The sequence below is a fragment of the Lineus longissimus genome, chromosome 12 (genome assembly GCF_910592395.1).
Source record: "Lineus longissimus chromosome 12, tnLinLong1.2, whole genome shotgun sequence".
Lineage (NCBI taxonomy): Eukaryota > Metazoa > Nemertea > Pilidiophora > Heteronemertea > Lineidae > Lineus > Lineus longissimus.
This window is the reverse complement of record NC_088319.1, coordinates 14,879,191-14,899,669: the sequence shown is the minus strand read 5'-3', so window position 1 is coordinate 14,899,669 and position 20,479 is coordinate 14,879,191. Positions and strand designations below refer to the sequence as shown.

At 41.9% G+C, this 20,479-nt stretch overlaps 2 protein-coding genes across 2 annotated transcripts; one reads left to right on the top strand and one right to left on the bottom strand.

Moving 5' to 3' along the window:
- Nucleotides 1–67: 67 nt before the first annotated feature.
- On the bottom strand, nucleotides 68–11,930 carry LOC135496645 (uncharacterized). The gene is made up of 4 exons (XM_064786071.1): nucleotides 11,795–11,930; nucleotides 10,460–10,592; nucleotides 10,001–10,129; nucleotides 68–9,684 (listed from the first exon to the last, which is right to left on the bottom strand). Exon 4 carries the CDS (start codon nucleotides 9,593–9,595, stop codon nucleotides 1,364–1,366), a length of 8,232 nt encoding a protein of 2,743 aa, XP_064642141.1. The 5' UTR covers nucleotides 9,596–9,684; nucleotides 10,001–10,129; nucleotides 10,460–10,592; nucleotides 11,795–11,930; the 3' UTR covers nucleotides 68–1,363.
- Nucleotides 11,931–13,457: 1,527 nt separating this feature from the next.
- Nucleotides 13,458–20,027, top strand: LOC135496902 (delta-1-pyrroline-5-carboxylate dehydrogenase, mitochondrial-like). Its single transcript, XM_064786473.1, has 11 exons — nucleotides 13,458–13,624; nucleotides 14,492–14,699; nucleotides 15,128–15,175; nucleotides 16,142–16,297; nucleotides 16,536–16,616; nucleotides 16,900–17,043; nucleotides 17,278–17,539; nucleotides 17,669–17,996; nucleotides 18,396–18,584; nucleotides 18,816–18,934; nucleotides 19,069–20,027. Exons 1-11 carry the CDS (start codon nucleotides 13,584–13,586, stop codon nucleotides 19,182–19,184), a joined length of 1,692 nt encoding a protein of 563 aa, XP_064642543.1. The 5' UTR covers nucleotides 13,458–13,583; the 3' UTR covers nucleotides 19,185–20,027.
- The last annotated feature ends 452 nt before the right edge of the window (nucleotides 20,028–20,479 follow it).

Sequence of the window (20,479 nt, the reverse complement as noted above, 5' to 3'; positions counted from 1 at the left end):
TTGTCATTACGTCTTGCTCGTAATCTACAGTCAATGAAGGGAGATATTCAATGGGACCTATTTTCTAACATTGAATGGTCAAATTACTAATAAGTTAACTCTGAGTAAATAAATCATAATTGTTTTAAAAATTGATAGAAACATTTTATTCAGAATTCGAGTATGAAACAGACCATTATTTCTCATTCACAATTGCAAAAAACATCAACATCAACATATCATATGGATCACAAATGCAAGGACAGTTTGCTATGCTGCACTCCTGATATCATGATGGAATGTACAATCACGCGTGTTGCGATGCAACTATAGGTGTTTATCCAGAAAATCCTGGTGATAAAAAAATTCCCCCTCTTATCAGGGTCGTCTCAAATTCACCTGATGCCCAAGAAGAAGAAATAATTTATGTCTTCGTGCATGCTCCCCTGCCCCCACCCTGAAAAAATATTGAAGTTTGACATCAATATAAATGCCATTAAATACTTCACAAGACAAGTGAAAAACCCTCTGTCATAGCTGATATAGATGATGGCGGAACAACGCTGTATCAAACACGAGGTTGGCATCAGGCGGAGAGCTAATTCTGTGGCGTAAGACACACGCAAACTCGCATCAAAATTAGCCATCCATGTTACTGTCACTTTGGCAACGAAACATCGTGCTCGCCTGAGAATTGTGCAGAGGGTATCCCCTAAAAACTCTTTCTTCCTTTTTGGCATCGTCCAAATCTTAACAGAATGCACAGATTATCAAAACAACAATGTAAAATGTAAATTTGAACAAATGCTCGAAAATGTACAAATCTTTAGTGTGAACACCGTAGGCATAAAACTACAAAATGTATCAGTATATATGAGCGTATGATCAGATCAGAAGCAGATAACACTAAAAGACAATCATAAATGCTGAGACTTGTGTATAATTCTTTCTCTCCTGTAGCACCATCACTGAAAAATTTAATTTCAGGCTGGATTTACATACCGTAGGATTCATGATGTCACTTGTCTTAAGTTCATATTTCACTCTCACTAGTTACCAGCACAGCATCAACTGACAAGGGCGTAAAACACCACGTGAAAAGAACGACCTCAGGGTGAAAAATGACACCATGAATGATATGTAGCCTGCACTTGAATTCTTCATGTCAGGAATGACAAGTGTTATGTCACAGGTTACCTGCAAAACATGAACTATATACAAAACCTGGCCTAATGGGTCAAGAACTTCAAAGCCCACAGTCTGGCTTAGAACCTTGGACCTCACTTTACCATGCTTAATCATCCAAATGTCTTCAAAGTCTCTCAACCAATCCACATTAATCCAACCTATTTCTCATCATAAAACTTTCCTCAGACTTCATAATTTAGCTACTTGTTCCTGGCATCGGCCACTTTATCCGGAGCCTGAAGGGTGACACTGTTTGTCCTTCACACGTATTGTCGTCTTGTGTCTTGGAGTTTTCTCCAACTTCAATTTTGCTCTCCTGTGGTGATTCACTAACATCAACTTTCACTGGAACTTCACAAGAGACTTGCGTAATCCTTTTTCTTTTACCCTCTTGGTCGCTTTCAGGTTTTTGTCCAACTTCCTTTTCGTCTTCTTCAGCCCATTCATCAGAACTCCACCACTCAATCGGTTTTTGCTTGCGTTTACACTTCCTTTCTTTAACATCCCTTTCAAATATATCGTTTTCCTCCATTACTTCACTCGTATCACTTGAACTATCCTGCATACTTTCTTTCCTCTTTCTTTTGAAGTTCCTTTTTCCAGTCCGAAAAGTGCTCTTATCAGCAGATTTCCTCTTCTTTTTTTTCGATCCTTCAGGTACCACATTCTCTAACTTCAAGTCTACAGCTCCCTTAATATCGTTAAGTTTCCTTGACTTTTTGCAACCAGTCTTTTTAACACCAGACGCCGACTTTTTGACACCATCTTCCTTCTTATTGATTCTCTTTCGTTTGGAACCCGCCTTCTTAAAGTCTGCCTCTTCAGATCCACCACCTGAATGTTGCGACTTCATATGATTCTTCAAGAAGTATTTCCCAGTGAACTTGGCATTGCAAATACCACAGCGCAAAAGTGTACCTTCTCTTGGCCCCCCATCTACCGACTCTGTAACATCGGAAGCACTTTTTCCATGCACCTTACCGATATGATCATTTAACACCCACAACTTCGTGAAATCTTCACCGCAGATTTTACAGGTATAAAACTCAGCTTTTTCTGGGTGGTGGTTGCGCATGTGAATGTTCAAATGTGCTTTAGACGTCGTCTTGCTGCCACAATAATCGCACATAAACAGATCTCCTGAGTGTATTCGCATGTGGCTCTGCAACTGATGTTTTAAACTAAATCTCTTGTCACAAACTTCGCATTGGTGTCTTCTCTCGCCCAAGTGCTTAGAATCGACATGATTCTTTAGATGGTGTTTGTACTTAAAAGCGCTTTCGCACACCAGACACTTAAAGGGCCGCACAGCGTCTCCTTCATGCTGCTTCATATGGCTCTTTAAATTGTTTTTTGATTTAAAAGATTTTGAGCAGTGAGAGCAAGTGTGATGATGTTTGAAAGTGGCAACGGGACCATCAAAATGGACTGCATCAACATGACGGCGTAGATGATCCTCCTCCCTAAATTCTCTGCAGCAAAATTTACAGCGGACACTTGCTCTTTTGTGTTTTTGTTGGTGTTTTAAGAATTTGGACTTGTTGAGGAACGCCTTGCCGCAAAACTGACAAATGAAGTTGTGCTCTTGAATACACATTTCAAGATGTTTTCTCAATATAAATTTTGTTTTCAACTTTGCGCAGCAGCAAGGACAGACTATTTCCCAACTCGGTGAATGCTTCTTAAGATGACCCCTATAAAGGCCCTTGTCGGTCCAAGTTTGGTTATGCTTTATACAGAATTTACAAACATACTTGACATCAAACCGACCTTTCACAGATATGCTATGTTTATCAGCAAATGCTTCGTCAGATAGCTCAGCATCTGACAGCCCAGGAACAGCTGGAGTCATAAAATCTTGCTTGGTAGTCTTGTCAAATTCTTCCACAGACTGTGTCACCTCAGTTGATGGGTCTTGAGCGGAGGATCCGGATTCCGCCAGAGACATATTGGCATCCTTAGATTCTGCTGCACTCGCATTGGTCCCTTTCGATACTTGTGTTTCTGCTACATGAGGCTTTCTCTCATCGGACATCTGTGGGTTTTTTGTTGCATCTGGGTTGGCCTCAGCAGATTTTTGAGGTTTAGTCTTATGTGGGTTGGCCTCATCCGACACATGAGATTCTGTCACATCTCGGTTGGCCTGTTTAGGTATTTGTGTTTCAGTCTCATCTGGGTTTGCCTCATCTGACACATGAGATTCTGTCACATCTAGGTTGGCCTGTTTAATAGATATCGGTGATTCTGCCACATCTGGGTTGGCCTCAGTAGCTTTTTGAGGTTCTGTCACATCTGGGTTGGCCTGTTTAATAGATATCGGTGATTCTGCCACATCTGGGTTGGCCTCAGTAGCTTTTTGAGGTTCTGCCACATCTGGGTTGGCCTCAGTAGCTTTTTGAGGTTCTGTCACATCTGGGTTGGCTTCAGTAGCTTTTTGAGGTTCTGTCACATCTGGGTTGGCCTCAGTAGCTTTTTGAGGTTCTGCCACATCTGGGTTGGCCTCAGTAGCTTTTTGAGGTTCTGTCACATCTGGGTTGGCTTCAGTAGCTTTTTGAGGTTCTGCCACATCTGGGTTGACCTCAGTAGCTTTTTGAGGTTCTGTCACATCTGGGTTGGCTTCAGTAGCTTTTTGAGGTTCTGCCACATCTGGGCTGGCCTCAGTAGCTTTTTGAGGTTCTGTCACATCTAGGTTGGCCTCAGTAGCTTTTTGAGGTTCTGTCACATCTGGGTTGGCCTCAGTAGCTTTTTGAGGTTCTGCCACATCTGGGTTGGCCACAGTAGCTTTTTGAGGTTCTGTCACATCTGGGTTGGCCTCAGTAGCTTTCTGAGGTTCTGTCACATCTGGGTTGGCCTCTTCAGACATCTGAGTCTCTGCTACATCAGGTTTGGCATGTACAGCTATCTGTTGATCCATATCATCTGTTTTGCCACCTTCAGATATAATGTCCTTCCTCTTTTGCAAAAGATAGCCACTATGGTTGAATATCTTGTGCTTTAGTATCATCAACGGACTAATAAACTGGGCCTCACAGATGTCACAAGTCTGTTCAGACTCGACTTGCAGACTTGTATCATTGTCATGGGTGTTCATGTGTTGTATAATCTCTTCAGAACCAGCAGTAACCAAATCACACCTCTCACAAAGAAACATTCTCTTTTTATGGTTCTCAGAAAAGACACCCTTGAGCGGAGTTTTCTTCCTTTTGACAAATTTTCTCTTTGCTAATCCTTTCTTCACCAAAAGGAGATAAGGACCATGAACTTTAATCTTATGACGGAGAAGATTGATTTTACTTAAATATGAACGACAACAGATATCGCAAGTTTCTTGACTTGGATTCTGTACGAGGCCAGGTATGTGTCCATGTTTGGTTACGAGATGGTCTCCTATGGCCCATGTGTCCCCCAAGACTTCATCACAGACTTCGCACCAGTAGTCCTTCGGATTCACCACTCGACAATACCCTTCAATTTCGACGTCAGACTCGGTGTCTTCCTCACTAGTGACCAGATCAACTATGTCCAAGTTAGCTTTTGCCTTGTTTTGTTTGACTGCCTTTAGTGTGTGAAGACGAAGATAGGGATCTGTTCGGTGCCTGCGATCTCTGCCTCTAAAAACCGGTGGAAGTTCAGACCTCTTTGCCGAGTGACTTCGACTGTGATCTTCCTTTGCACTTCCAGGGTTTTCAATCTGATCACTCTCTCGCGAAGACTGCCGATTTGTCCTTGCCTTGCAACTTTCAGAGGCAACATTGTTCAGAACCATAACTTTATCTTCAGTGTCAGATTCAGAATCCATCCAAACCGATTCAGCACAGCTGTCCACATCATCCTCGTCTGTAGATGCCGAGCTATTTGGGGCAGGTTTGTAATCACCATCAACAATGGTATCATCTGACTCTGAATGAACAGACTCCATCCACCTACGCTTCCTACCTCTTGCCTCGCCATCATTTGATTCAGGATCGGACTCAACCTCCACTGCACGACATTCCAACTTATGTTGGTTCAAGCCAGATAGGCAAGTAAAGTTCTTGGAGCAGTGCTCACATCGGAAGATCTTTCGAAGCCCTCTGCCACTGCTGCGTGGAGCAGCAGCCGGATCAGTGCCAGTCTCCTCAAGGGTGGAGTTCATCCAGGAAGTATCAGAGGGAATTGGATTTGTTGTATCCACTTCAGATCTAGCAGTTAAAAGATCTGAAAGGCTAGTCTTTGGCATACATGTATTCTGATTGATTTGATTGAGTGAACCATCAGCAACTTGTCCTCCTTTAGAAAATTTCTTGTCAGTTTTATTTCTTTCTTGGCGGGAGTTAAAGTCCGGATCGCACTCAGAAACAGATAGAGTACCAGACTTGGAAACTGTGAGAGCCCTAGACTCCAAAACTGTGACAGTTCTGCACTCGGACACAGGTACAGCTTCACATACGGTAACAGTGTCAGTATCGGAATCTTCATGATAGAGACCAGAAGATGTTTTATCCCACTCTCCAACACATTTCCCAACATTTTCATAGGCTTCCTTGGAAACAACATCAGTACATGTATTATTATTAAAATCTTTCTGGCCATCCGCAAAATCTGTCATTGCCATATTGGATAAATCTGCGGAACCCAACTGCGTACCAGCTGAATTCTGATCAAAAGACTTCTCAATTGGTCGACTCACATCAGCATCAAGGCAAGAAGAAGTGACGCTATCAACAAGACCTCCAAATGAAACTGGTCCATCCAGTTGTTGCTGGTCACGTTGAGAAAGCCTATTGGTATTCGACTCATTTGAGTGAATTTCATTTGATATCAGGTTAGAAGTTACCAGAGATCTTTCTGATGCCCCGTTGACATTCGATGATGGTTGATTTATCCCAGCCAGTAGGTTCTTGATAACTGGCAGAGTCTCCTTTTTCTGTCCTGAAGCATTAGAATTCAAATGACCTGGTTCTTCTCCTGATGCAGCATGAGGCCGAGTAGAGACTTTTTGCCTATCCCTAAAATTGAGGAAATCTCTTATTGTCCTGCAGTGCTGATATCCATTTTCTCTTACTTCTGAATACAGCTGGGCCCCCTGGTGAGGCAAACTTGAACTCGTTCTATCACCTTGAGCAAATAGTCTACTAGAAAGAATTGGGTTACTTTTTTTCGACTGAGGTAATTGTCCAGATGTAGCCACGAAACTTGGTGTCGTGGAAGAATTGGGACCTGGTACTGATGTTTTCTTCAACCCCATATCTGAAGAATCATCACCAATTTCAATCACAACAGCCTTGCTTCCCACTCCCAGACCAGGTAGAGGAGCCAAATCACTTGGGGAAGCTCCATTTCTCCTTTGTTCTGACTGTGTGTTCCTGGAGGAGTCCACACATTGCTGTGACCTCTGCAAATAATCCTTCGAAAATCGTCTTTGATTGAAGACAGGAACATTATTCTTCCGTTTGGGAGTAGTTGATGGATAAGTACCTCTGCTGTGCGCGCCGGTCTGCTTAGTCTTTTGGAGACTGCTAAACTTTTGAGTAGAACCTCGCACACGAGACCCAGAAGTGTTTGCCAAAGATGATTTTTGTTTCCGACCCTTGGCAGCAACTTGACCAGTACCAGTTCGTCCCAATGCAGTATTCAGCCATTCTAAATCAGAGGTAGAGAGAATCGGACGCACTGTATTGGTTTCACATCTTGTACTCAACAGATCCAAAAGAGTTTTTGGTGATCCCTGGTCTCGAACAGTAGCCTCTTGGTTCATATTGGTTAAAAAATCCTTACATTTACCAGATGCTGCTCCGTCTAATTGGTCATTGCCTTCCCCTCGCTGGTCACTGGGTATATGTTCCTGAATTTCATTTGAAGTTATGTTCGACGCATTGTCTGATGAATCATCATCAATTTCTATCACATTGGGCACCGCTGGGCTGCCACGACTGCTTCGGAAACCAGCAAGACTTGGGGAAGTTCCATTTTGAATATAAGGCATTCCATTGTGCAGATACGGAGTAGCCATTCTACTTGCCTTGCTCTGTTGGCCAATGTGTTGTGGCACAGTCCCCTTATAAGGACCAGTGCTTTGACCATTGTGCAGATACGGAGCAGTAATGCGATGGGCAAAAGTCTGTTGGCGAGTGTGTAGATAGGGAGCAGAACCCCGATTGGAAATAACCTGTTGGCTGTGTAGATACTGAAGAGAACTCAGATTGGCAATAGTCGGTTGGCTACTATGTAGGTACGGAGCAATACCGCCATTGGTAATAGCCTGTTGGCTATTGTACAGATATGGAGTAGTACTAGACAGTATACTAGCTAATACACTCATATTAGGTGTACCTTGTAGATTATCTGTGACAGAGTTAACTTGTCCATCGACTAAAGCAGAATCTTCCACACCAGCATCATCATCATCCTCAGACTCCCCTCCTGATGTGACAGTACTAACACCCATATCCAGCGTACAGATGCCTCCAATTTGAAAATTAGAAGTGACAACATTATCACTGTCAGAAACACTATCCACACATTGCTTTTCACTGGCATCATTGCATCGATTGGAATTTCTTGACGATTCTGAATCAGTTTCCTTTTTCACATTAGTAACCTTCGGGAGACAAAGCACTTTAGAACTAGCTTGACAACCTTGAGACTGCACCAATGTCCCAACCACCCTCCCCTTACTAACATTAGCTACACATTCTACAGGTTCTGGCTCCCTTTTCATGGCAATATGCTTCTCTTTATGACGAGCCAACTTTGGAAGACTGTGGCACAAAAAATCACACTGGTCGCAGAGGAGCACTGGGATATTCTGCTCACAGGGCTCAAGTTTCATACCAACAGTTTGCGTTTCAATACTTTCACATGATTTTCCAGAAACAACCGCGTTAAGATTATCAACAGACTTCTGTGTAACATCACCAAACGGACTTAATACAGATGCCTGTATCTCAGAATGTGGAGAATCACATGGCAGAGATACGGGCCTGTGTTCTTCAGTTGGCACAGTGCCGTCTTCCTGAGATGCAGACCTCTGTTTTTCAGTTGGTATAGCACTGTCTAACAGAGATCCAGGCTTCTGTGTTTCAAGTTTGCTTAATGCAGACAACTCTATCTCAGGAGGAATAGTACTATCAACTTCGCTAGGCACACATTTTGCATTGCACAACTCTGATAAAGGCGGGTCGCGAATCTCAACAGACAAAGCATTATCTAACTGTGGCAATGCTTCAATTTCTAACTGAGTTTCAGTACCCAACTTCTCAGCCAGCGCAACACAGTGCATCTGAGATAAAATTCTATCTAGTTCTTCTATGCGTGCAAGTGCTGCTTCATCGAGCTGAGATTCAAATATCGGAATGTCCTTCGATCGCTTGTCTAATTCATTGCGAGATTCCTGATTATTATTTGGTACCGAATCATCAACATTAGCTGCCCGAGTGTCTGAAGATGTTACCTTTTCACTGAAATCTGAGACTTTGGCTGCTTTGCGTTTGATTGGACGAGTTAGAAGGTCACGTAATCGACTACCTGTCTGACAACTCATGTCTTTGCGGTCTGGAACGACAGATTCATCAGGCGTCCCTGTATCGTTTGTTGCAGATTCTGTACCAATATTCATGCTCACACAAGTTTCATCCTTGACATAAGAAACCGTGCTATTTTCACCGATGACAAAATTCGCGTGATTTAAAGTGGAGGATGAATCAAGATTATGAATTTCTGACTTGATTACCAGAACTTCACCTTCTTTTATATTTCGGAAATAATGATCAAGTTCCTGCTGATTTGGCATCATAATAAAATCACCGGAAATGTTCGGAATTTCAGACTTAATCTTTCTGATGTCGTGTTGACCATCAGGCAAAAAGTGAGCACCCAGAGAGTCAGCGTCAGCTTTGACGTAAGTGACTTCGTCCTGGTCCAAGATAACATTGTTCTCCTTTTTGATTGGAAGAATGGGATCTTTGAGGTTAGGAGTTGAAATTGACGAATACTGATCATTGCCATTGACCCGAATATGACGTTCATTCGATTGCGTTGGCAGGTTAGGAGTTGTAACAGGCCCTGCAGTTTCTTTCTCGTACTTGTATTTGTAAACAACAGGCTGTTCTTTGGAGTGTGTATTCTTAGACGCTTCTGATAAATCTCCCTCCACTGTGTGAGAGTCCGAGCTGAGCACAGTTTTTGACCTGAGCTCTCTGTCTACCGCACCATCTTTGCTTTGCGGAATGTTTTCCACACCATCATTGCTATCAGAGTTTTCTGCAACTGGTTGATAATTTTCCCATTCTGCCAAAAATTGAGCCCAAACATCTTCTGGATGCTGCTCACCATTATTGTCAGATTCCATAGCCACAGGCTGTCGAGCCGCCCGTGATGATGAGGCGATGTCCTCATTTTCTTTTCCCCCTGGTTCCTGAGACGTTTCCCTCATTTTTGTAGGGGACATACGACTATAAGTACCTCTGAGAGAACACAAAATCAGTAGGTCAGAATTCTAGATGTTTGTTGGATTCTTCAATGTCGTCTGTAGTCAACCTGTAAAAATAAACAAATAGAAGACTGTGTCAGGAGTATAGACACACTTCATTATACTGAATTAGGAGCCAGGACCAAGGACCTGGTTGTTCAAAACAAATTCTGTAACTAACATGGCAATAAATCTAATTGCAAACAGATACAAGTAACCAGTTGTTTTTGAGAAAATTATTCAAAATCAACAAAAAACTTTTTTGCACAGGGATTGTGTTTAGAGGTAACTTAGAGGTGCATTTTATGATTAAAAAGACCCAAAGACATGAAAGAGTCTGGGTGTATCTCTCTGACGACCAAGATGTATTGTAGTGCTTCTCACCTTCTTCCTGCAACCCATACAGTCCAAACATGGCCATGGTAACGCTGAAAGTTGATGTATTTTCTCCAATGAATCTGTGCTCTGGAATGTCTCACTCTCAGGTTCTTGAGTCACGTGTTTGTTAGTTGCCTGAAGGAAAAAATGAAATATTTGATGTGCCACTTACACTCAGTTTCAACAGCAAGCTAGTCCATCAGTGAGGCCACATCCAAAACATACGATTGTGAAAAGGTTAATCCCACAGCAATATAGAACCTAAACACCAGTTATTGAAACATTTCTTCTCCTGTAGTCCATTCGTGATGTTATGTTAGGGCTCTGCAGGGCGAACTACTGGTAGAATTTTTAAAAGTTTGGTTGAACCTTGCCTCAAAGGCAAAGCCCAAACAGGATCTTTTCATTTTAGTAACCATGGTAATGAAATATTTTTTTGGTTCTTGAAAATCTGAAAAATCTTACGTCTTTATAATCAGGCAGATTCGTCAGATATTTTGGCGTGTAGTACTTTGGCACAGCAGGGTCAGTAGTTTCACAGAATTTACACTTTGTATTGGCTTGGCTGACAACACTGCCAACAGGCTCATCATCGGAGCTGGAAAATAAATAAAACCACAATTAAGCCAAAATCACCTTGTTTTCATTTATGTACAGTATGGTAGTCAGTACATTTTACATTGAGGATTGATGTATAATCTAATGTCGCCATTGAATTGATATTGCTTGATGGGGGGGGTCGTACTAATTAACGCCCGGTAGGGCCCGATAACGACCGGTAGGGCCCGGGGAAAAAAAGGTAGCGCCCGGAGGTTGAATCGGGATTTTTATGCACTTTCAACTGTATATATGGTGCTGCTCCCCAATTTCGAGTCATCCCCAATTTCGCGAAAACCCGTTTTTTCCCGTTTTCTCTAATTACGTTCAAAACACTGGGTCAATACCTAGGATCATGCACACGACACAGAAACACAACAATCAGTCGCGCATGCGCAATACCCCGCGAAAATGGGGGAGCCGCTTCAGATTTGTTTTGGTCTGCATCGATCTTTCAGTGAGCGATTTCAAGATTAATTCACGCTTAAAACATCCACGCAGCACCCCAGATATTTCGTTATTGATCTCAAATTTCGTAATAAATAAGCTTTTGCGTGTATGGAATCGCTGGAAGCTAGTAAATCTGCACTTAGTGATAAGACCCGCGAAAACTGGCTCCTACATGATATGTTGTTAAGATGTATTTCTAACAGTTCTGTAACTTTGATGACCAAGCTTGCAGCCAAATTTGGTAAAATTGATGCTTGTTTTATGGACTGCGCTAGCGACCGGAGAATTCGCCGTCGGCCATTTTGGCTACGGTCCCTGTATATAGGGAAGTACATCTAGACAACATATATATACAGTTAAAAGTGCATAAAAATCCCGATTCAACCTCCAGGCACTACCTTTTTTTCTCCGGGCCCTACCGGTCGTTATCGGGCCCTACCGGGCGTTATTTAGTGCGACCATTCGTTTATAGTTAGCCCTACTTGTTGAGTTTCAAGTCATGAACACCCACAGACACAGTAGACATAGACAAAAAAATATGTTGCCTGTGAAAAGGGCTTTTCAAAATAGCCAAAAAAATTTTATTTTATTTTTGCTGGGAGTCGATGGCCACCAAAAGACCACCAAGTGCCGTACCGGCATGATTGGTGCAGCTTTTGGCATTTTGCTACACAGCTATGGGGCGCTGCATTTACATTACGGTCAACATCTATTCCCAGAACCTTCTTAATTCAATAATTGCATTTCAATTACCAAAGATCAATGACTGCAACCGCTTTCTTAAGATCAGGAGGTTGCTGGGCGGTTAACAATGTTACATGTGTTAACTGCTTCTTGTTTTTGTTCCGACTGGACAAACTCAACTTCCGCCTTTCCGCCATGCATGCCATGCGACTTGTTGTATCATCGATATACACTTCGAGGGATGTCGGTGTTCTTCTAGTAATAACAGGTGACGTCACCATTAGGTCATGAGTTCCTATACGCGGGAAATACGAATCCGCACGCGTGGCCTTCGTTCCTTTAGATTTTGAAAAAGTGATGACCCCCTGTAGAATTTGTGAAGGGATCCTGGGGGAGGGGGGGGGGGTGTTCCCAGCCTTGGGCTTCTGTTAGCCAGGATTCATAGGCCTACTGGTGATAAACCATTCAATGGGAACGCAGGCGAATGTGTATCATCTGAGGAATCGGATATGGATTCATACTGGTGATAAACAATGTAAACTCAAGTGACTGCACCGGTCAGCTGAGAGATGTGGATTCATAGTGGTGATAAACCATTCAATGTAGAGGGATGAATGAATGAATGAATAGAAATACTTATATAGGGCGCCTTTCCAAACATGAGTTATTATTAATAGGCCCCAATTTTATTATTCTCTATTTGTTGAAGAACTACATTTTTATCAATTCATGTAATGTTGCTCAACTTTTGTCGATTATCATTCAATTTCTGTTTGGCGTTGGTCTCAGTCAATCTAAGCTTCCACATGACCTATGGTCATATTATTACCCCCTTATGATGTCTAACTGCAAAAGACGACAAGGAATGATTATTTATCAACATTTCCTGAACTATATACCTTCTAATTATCACTTTACATAAATAGGTTGGCGTTTGGTCGCGTGCTTTTCTTTCCACGTGACAATATACAGCAAAATAGTTACAACCCCATAATCGCGCTATAAGTCCATAATGAGATCACGGTGACCCGTTATAAATGTTTCGCGAGCTTCGCTATTTTGCCGCTACGCAGCGCGTTGGAACCTTGCGTCAACCTCTTGTTACTGTGAAGCCAGCCAGGTGCTGTTCATTTTGCTTTAACCTTCTTGGAGTTTTGACATTTGAAAACCGCATATCTGATATCGCCCGCCATGCACGCACACGCGATTAATCTTGACACCAGAGGCGCTGATTTCGTTTAGTCGCTGACGTCACCATTGTATATGGTCGTTTCGCTCCCTGATCTTTTCGCCCCAGTCACGCCGGGCCAAATGTCCAATTTACATGCACCCGCTGAAATTGCACCCTCTGCCACAGTTTGATCGTCCAAACACTGATCCAGTGTGTATAGTGCGCTGCTTGTAACATGGATTGAAAAGCCATCTGTTATGTCTCGATAAAAAAACATTTTAAGGATGTCGTGATAGTTTTTTTCATAACACTGTGAAGTGTATTTGTGTCAAACAGATGCGTAATAAAGATATAGATTTTAACAATGAATGGCGCAGTCACGAGCGCCCAGTGTTGCCGTGATCCGTGACCAGGTGACAGCGGGACTCGAGTGAAACAGGCTTGGAAATGATGACCACCACCATTGATAACGCTTGGAGATTGATCGGACTCTAATAGTGGCGTCACCTATAGTTACTAGAAGTAACTCTGACATCCCTCCAACAATCACTCCATCTCGAGGATGTAACAAATCGCGCCTTGATCAGTGCTGATTGATTGGCGTGCACATGTTTGTGGACAGCTCTCGAATTTCTCATATTTTTGATTGACTGTCCTTCAATTGTTCCATTGCAAACTGATTCAGGAATGTTCAGTCAAAGACTTAATCCACTCGGCTTGATAAAAAGGTGATTCAATTCTTCTAACTAAGCAAAAGTGTTGAACTTTTTATGCACACCCTCCCTGTGAAAATAAATTTCTGCCATTTTGAAACGACCCTTTTCACACACAGCTGGCAACACTTGTTTACCATGGCATGAAAGTAAAAATATACAAGCTTATTCAAGCAATTGACTTGAAGTTGTCCATGCCTTTTAATGTTCATGATATTTTGAATGCTTTTGTTGATGATTTGATTTTAAACATGACTTTTATGTCACGGTGAACTTTACGCTGCCGAAAGGGTATTTTCAAACGAAACTGGCTATAGGCCCTATTCGAACCGCCACGGTGCATGGGGCCATTGTTTCCGGTCTTATTCGCACCGTCAGAAACACCGTTACGGTGAAAGGTACCGTACCGTGATGGTGCGAATAATATGGACTGAATAAATAGATCGCACCGTGGTGACATGGGTGATGGTGGGTAAGGAAAGTAGGCCTAATTCATGATTGAGGTGGTGTTTGTTTGTGACGAGTGTTGGAAGTGCCTTTACTCCTGGCTCCGGGTGTGGGTAGGGTCCTTGACTTCCAGCCGGCCCTGTCACGGTACGAATAGCCGCGGCCATTTTCAAAATGGCCGAAATTTATTTTCGCATATGGTCTAATTGCAGGACACGTCATATGCGATCAAACTACATCATTTCCAATCAGGGATTGTAAATTTTGATCGCATTCTACCATAGACCTAGCCCAATTTTGGGAAAAATTGACCGATCACAAAACTGAGGCCGAGGGATATTATAATTACTTAAACTACTCGTAGTGAAATAAAAGACAGTGTATTTACTATTGATTTGTAAATTTCCTTGCAGTATTCTGTTCTTTTGTTTTCAGAATCACTGTCATGTCCTGTCGACCATTGACTTACGAGTCATTCCTCAAATACACCTGCGAGAATGAGCCTGTCCTCGATTATTTGGCCGGCAGTGAGGAGCGAAAAAATCTTGAAGCAGCACTTAAAAAATATGAAGGGGTGACAGAGGTTCCGATTTGCATTGGAGATGAAGAAATTAAGACTTCTGATATCAGGCACCAGGTTGCAGTAAGTATTAAGGATTAAGAATTTCTTCGAGGGCGTTATACTTATACATGGTAGGCCTACCTCAATGTATTTTCGAGCTGCAATACTGGGGAAATTTTACATATATCGTTTGGTTGAGGATCAAAACCATCAAATCAATGAAGGATCCGAACCATCAAATCAATGAAGGATCTGGCCGCTTGTCTTTTTGCCCCCAAAAACATACTCTCAGAATGAATCCTAGCAGAGACCCTGACACGAGCACATAGTTGGCGTATGTACAGCCCAGCTGTTTGAATTCATGAATATCTAACATTAAGTTTCAATACTGTTTCGAATACAATGACTTGCACAGATTCTAATCATCAAGGCATGCAAGGCAGGTGCTCACAACTGCAATTTCTATCTGAACGGTATGGGTAGTAAAAGTATGATATTCTTTTTTTCAGCCCTTTGATCATCAGAGAAAAGTTGCCAAATTCCATTATGCAACACCAGTAAGTATTATAAAATATCTTTCAATGAAAATAGGTTTTAAAAGTGTCATAAACAGGTTATTTTTCTATCATCGCTGTTCCAGTGAACTCAATGGTGTGGATATTTCAGAGGTAAATGGCCGTGTTGATCCACTGCTTGGTTATGGTGCTCTTTAAAAAATAGCTGAGTTCTTTCAGTGGAGAAATTTAGAGACTTAGGCCAAAAAATAGTTCAGAGGTCACCGTGTAAGCAGTCGAGTCTAAAAATGACAGTCGTCAATGCAGTTTATAAATGTACAGGCCTTTCTGTTTAACGTAATACCCAAAATGTTGCATGAGCAATTGGCCTTATTTCCAAAATTATTGATTGAGTGGAGTCCACTTCAAACTAGTTTAGGACAGTCATATCTGGAAACTATAGTTTAAATCTCGATTGTTCAGACACCTGAACCTTATCAAACTAGGTCATGGTAATTGCGATGCCCCAGACATGCCAGATCAGCTAAAAAATATTAACCCTGGCTTTAATAGTGATCAAAGTGCCAAAAAAACTATCTATCTTCTGTACATAGTATCCATCTATCACCTGTGTTTTATGAAAACATAGTGACGAATGTGGGGAATATGTGGTCTTTTATCAGGGTTCTGACTCTGATGTTTTCCCTGCTAAATGTTCTATTGTTTAGTAATTCGGCTTGAAGGGGCTTGGATGTTAGATTAGGACTCATTCAAAACGTAGTGAATGCTCATTTCAAGGACTGGAGTCTGTTCTTTGTTTTCCAGAGAACAACCTCCAGGGTTTTATTTAAATGAGCATTCACGACGTTTTGAAGAAGTTCTAATTGCTTTATGATTTCAAGTTTTAGCCAAAATGGCGGTACCTATGGTCAACCCTTAACACTACATCATGACACAATACCATGCTCTGCATCCATTTTTCCTTCACATGAGGTGACCACAAGGGCCCTGACCATTTCATTTTTTTAGGCAATTGTTCAGAAAGGCATTGACTCCTGCATGTCAGCCCGCAAAGACTGGGAGGCGACACCTATTGAGAAGAGAGCAGAGATATTCCTCAAAGCGGCTGATTTGATTGCTGGAAAATATCGTGGAGAAATTCTGGCGACAACCATGCTCGGACAGGTGTGTAGAGAGAAAGGCAGTGGACAGTTGTGAATAGCATGTAGACTGGCTAATAAGAAGTTGTCACAGCCAAGAGCCGGTCTAAGGCCTTGGCGATTAAAACATGTAAAAAAGAAGAAATGGTTTGCAAGATGAAGTTGTTAACAGAATTAACAGTGACTGCTGAGTCCTGACAAATGTTAATCATGCCTTTATATACAGGTCAAACCAATTTCAATCACACATGTATTATTTTCAGGGCAAGACCATCGTCCAAGCTGAAATTGATGCGGCCCCGGAATTAATTGACTTCCTAAGATTTAATGTAATGTTTGCAGCGGTAAGTGATCTTTCAGTCACCTTATCAATTGATAGAAATCTTTTAGTAAGCCAATGGGTGATATGAATAAAGACTAGCAATTGCTTTTACTGAAAACCCCATGTACATTTACAGTAGGCCTTTCTGTACAAAACTGAAGTAAAATCATTAACTCGTCTTTATTCATATCACCCAATGTCTTGAAGACGAGCATAGAAATAATGTATCATAATTTGGATGATGTTTTTTTCGTGAACCATTCATGCACAATTGGGTCGCTTACAGTAATTTAATTTTCCTTCAGAAAAACCTCACCTACACCCCCATCAGTACAGAGCGCTACATCGACACGCTGAGATACCGAGGCATGGAGGGATTCTGGGCAGCGGTATCGCCCTTTAATTTCACTGCTATTGGTGGCAATCTGAGCGGAACCCCTGCCCTCATGGTAAGTTGGGAGGCCTCCTTAAGCCTTGTACCCATTGAACATATGAGAAGAAATTTGTCTCCTTGTCTGAGTAGCTTGACATTTAAGGAACCTGTGTTCAATTGGTGATTTGAACTGAATTGAAACAACCAATTTGAGACCAAAACTAGTGTCCTTAATAGAGAGGTTGTTCTTAATAGAAAACTGTCTGCTAATGGAGGTTCCACTGTATTCGAGTATAATATTTGATTTCAGGGTAACGTGGTAATGTGGAAGCCGTCAGATACTGCCGTGTTATCAAACTACCTTGTCTACCGTATTTACCGTGAGGCCGGACTCCCTCCGGGTGTCATCAACTTCGTCACAGCTGATGGGCCGGTGTTCGGTAACGCGGTCACAGCATCACCTGACCTCTGTGGAGTCAATTTCACCGGCAGTGTCAAAACATTTCAACACCTGTGGAAGCAAGTTGGAATGAATTTGGAAAAATATAAGACATATCCAAGACTTATTGGTGGTGAGTATATTATTGAAATGAATCTCTATCATCAAAGAAATGAAAAACATTCCTCACAATACGCATAATTTCAATGAACTTGAACAATATTTTGTAAACACAGACCTACATTGTTATCTTCATTTCTAGAATGTGGTGGCAAGAATTATCACTTTGTACACAAGTCGGCCGATACGGAGTCTGTCATAAATGGCACCATCAAGTCGGGCTTCGAATTCGGAGGACAGAAATGCTCCGCGTGTTCACGCATTTATGTGCCGGAGTCGAAATGGGCTGAGGTGAAGGATGGTTTGATTGCGAGACATAAACAGATCAAGTTAGGTTCACCGCTTGAGCAGGATTCGTACCTCTCTGCCGTCATTGATGACAAGGCTTTCGGCAGGATTAAGAGCTATATTGATCATGCGAAGACGGCACCTGATCTTACTGTGATTGCTGGAGGAAAGTATGATGACAGGTAAGCAGTGTGGGAAGAACCCTGTTTTGTGAGTTGTCGCCCATTTGGGTTACAACTTCCTAGAATATCCCCAAATGGGTTATGCAATGGATATATTGTGGTCTAGCTGGAAACATAGTTGAATGTACATGTAAAAAAGGTCCAATATCTTGCTGAATCTTACCGATTATCAGGTGGTGTTAAATTCACCAACAGCAAATTGGGAGTTGCTTGATTCTTCTTCTTCTGCGTTCAACGTACCTAAACTGTTACTTCAGTCCTGTGGCGGAGATGAAGCAGCCTGTTGGCATGCTGTGTTCCCCACGGAGTAAATTGATGAACTCAACAAGGACATGTGCAGATGTGCACAAAGTTATCTATACGGACAAGCCCACTTACCACCCACTTGTTCTCTTCCAGCAAAGGCTACTATGTTGAACCAACCATTGTCGAATCAAAGAATCCCCGCGAAAAGATCATGCAGGAGGAGATCTTTGGGCCCGTCGTGACTGCCTATGTCTACCCTGACAACGAGTGGAGGGAGATCCTGGATGTGATCAACACAACGTCTCCGTATGGTCTCACTGGCTCAGTCTATGCCCAGGATGAGTAAGTATGGTTGTGTTGGTCATTTTGTCATTGTGGGCAAACATTGTGTTCGAATTTGACTCGTAGGCGACCCAGTGTGCTTGGGTATTAGACATACTATAGTGAGGGGCAAAGATACCAATCTTGCATGCTCTTCGTTTTAAAGCCTTTCACCTGGCACGCCGTACAGTGTTCAAGTGGAGGAGTGCAGATAATACAAGTTAACCATCTTATAATCTTTTTGATTTTCAGGGGTGTTGTAAATGAGGCTGTGGAAAGTTTGAAGCAGACAGCAGGCAACTTTTACATCAATGACCAGTCTACTGGATCTGTCGTGGGACAGCAGCCATTTGGAGGTGCTAGATTATCAGGTAGGATTAGATTATCGTGTACGCAAAACAGACCTCAAATTTAGAAATCCCCCCCTTACTGCAGATGTACTATGTAAAATGAAAAGCCTCTTATGATAATGTGCTGTAACTAAGTTCTTCTCTTTCTCTTTCAGGAACGAATGACAAGGCCGGCGGGCCCCACTACGTTCTGAAGTTCTGCTCCCCTCAGTCCATCAAGAGGACCGTTGTGCCTGTGACTGAATGGAAGTATCCATACATGAGCAGCTAAACATGGATGTGACTAGTCTCGCTGGTGAAGGTATCGGTTTACCTTTGCAACACAATAGAAACAAGGCCATGCTATTGAATACTGTGTTGAAGGGAATAGAATTATGACATGCATGGCCTTATGCCCCTCAAAATGACCTTGTCTTTTTCTGTTTCTTTTGTGTTGTCATTTCCCCTACAGGTAATATCTAATTTATTTGGGCAAACCGATGCCTTTAGCAGAGGAATATATCTGATATTTAAACCAGAATTCATTCAATACTGGAAATAACCAGATTGAGATTATGCTAAAATGGCTTTGATTTTTACTCTCAAAATGGTTTGCCCAATAAGACTTGTGTATAATACTATTGAGTTTATGTTTTTCCGATTTTAAATGAACAGAATGTGAGCCCTGCCTAAATTCCTCAGTTTCTTAACGAAAAGCCTACAGACTAGGTTAGGCTTTCTGTGATCATGATCCAACTATGTTGACAAATACGTGACTTAAACTGTTAAGATTTTGTTCTCCTGGTGTCATTTACTTCGGAGAAAACTTGTAATTTACACATTTCACATTTATATTAAATGTGATTCAGTGAATGATTAGGACCTCTGATGGAGAGTGTCTTGGCAATAAATTTGGGTTTCAATGTAAGATTATGGCAAGTTTTACAACAAAGACTTAGGTAGTAGAATCGTGGATTAGAAGCTTGGATAGCATTTTCTGTTAAGAGGTGTATATATGGTTTGGATGTGCTTTAGAGATGTGTATGAGCTTCGATTGTTTGCTGGAGACAGTTTACATAATGATGTAACATATGATTTGTGTTGAATGAAATAAAATTATGAATTTCTACATACATTTGATGCGTTTGTGTGTCGTCATTCACCTTGTGTATGAAAATGATCATGTTTTTTCTTCAACTTTGGAGCATACGGTAGTTATATTCTGGAGGAATGTACAAGATTGCAAGCCTTATACAAAGGAAAACCTCCAGTAGAGTCTCCGAGAACAATCCAGTGCAGATTTGATGCGGTTTGTTCGATGAGTCTGCTATTGGTAATATGTTTTTCGCCCACACTTTAAGTGAATTCTCGACGAAGGGATTTCTAAATACAATGCAACGAGAGGAAACGTCACAACCACAGGATACTCCCAAGCTATCAGTGTGTGTGTTGTAATCTTGGCCACAACCAAGCCATATCCTTCGGTCCAGTCAGTCAGAATATGAAGAGACCACCATCTTCAGGCAACATACTAGGTGGTGACTGTGGACAAGGCCCCGCCGGTTTTTTTGCCGGTACTGGACTTTA

Bases quoted from the DNA above. Each gene is read 5' to 3' on its own strand.
- LOC135496645 (XM_064786071.1), bottom strand. From the start codon at position 9,595: ATGTCCCCTACAAAAATGAGGGAAACGTCTCAGGAACCAGGGGGAAAA.
- LOC135496902 (XM_064786473.1), top strand. From the start codon at position 13,584: ATGTTCAGTCAAAGACTTAATCCACTCGGCTTGATAAAAAG. The intron at 16,617-16,899 runs GTAAGTGATCTT...ATTTTCCTTCAG, and splicing joins TTAATGTAATGTTTGCAGCG to AAAAACCTCACCTACACCCC. The intron at 17,997-18,395 runs GTAAGCAGTGTG...GTTCTCTTCCAG, and splicing joins GGAGGAAAGTATGATGACAG to CAAAGGCTACTATGTTGAAC.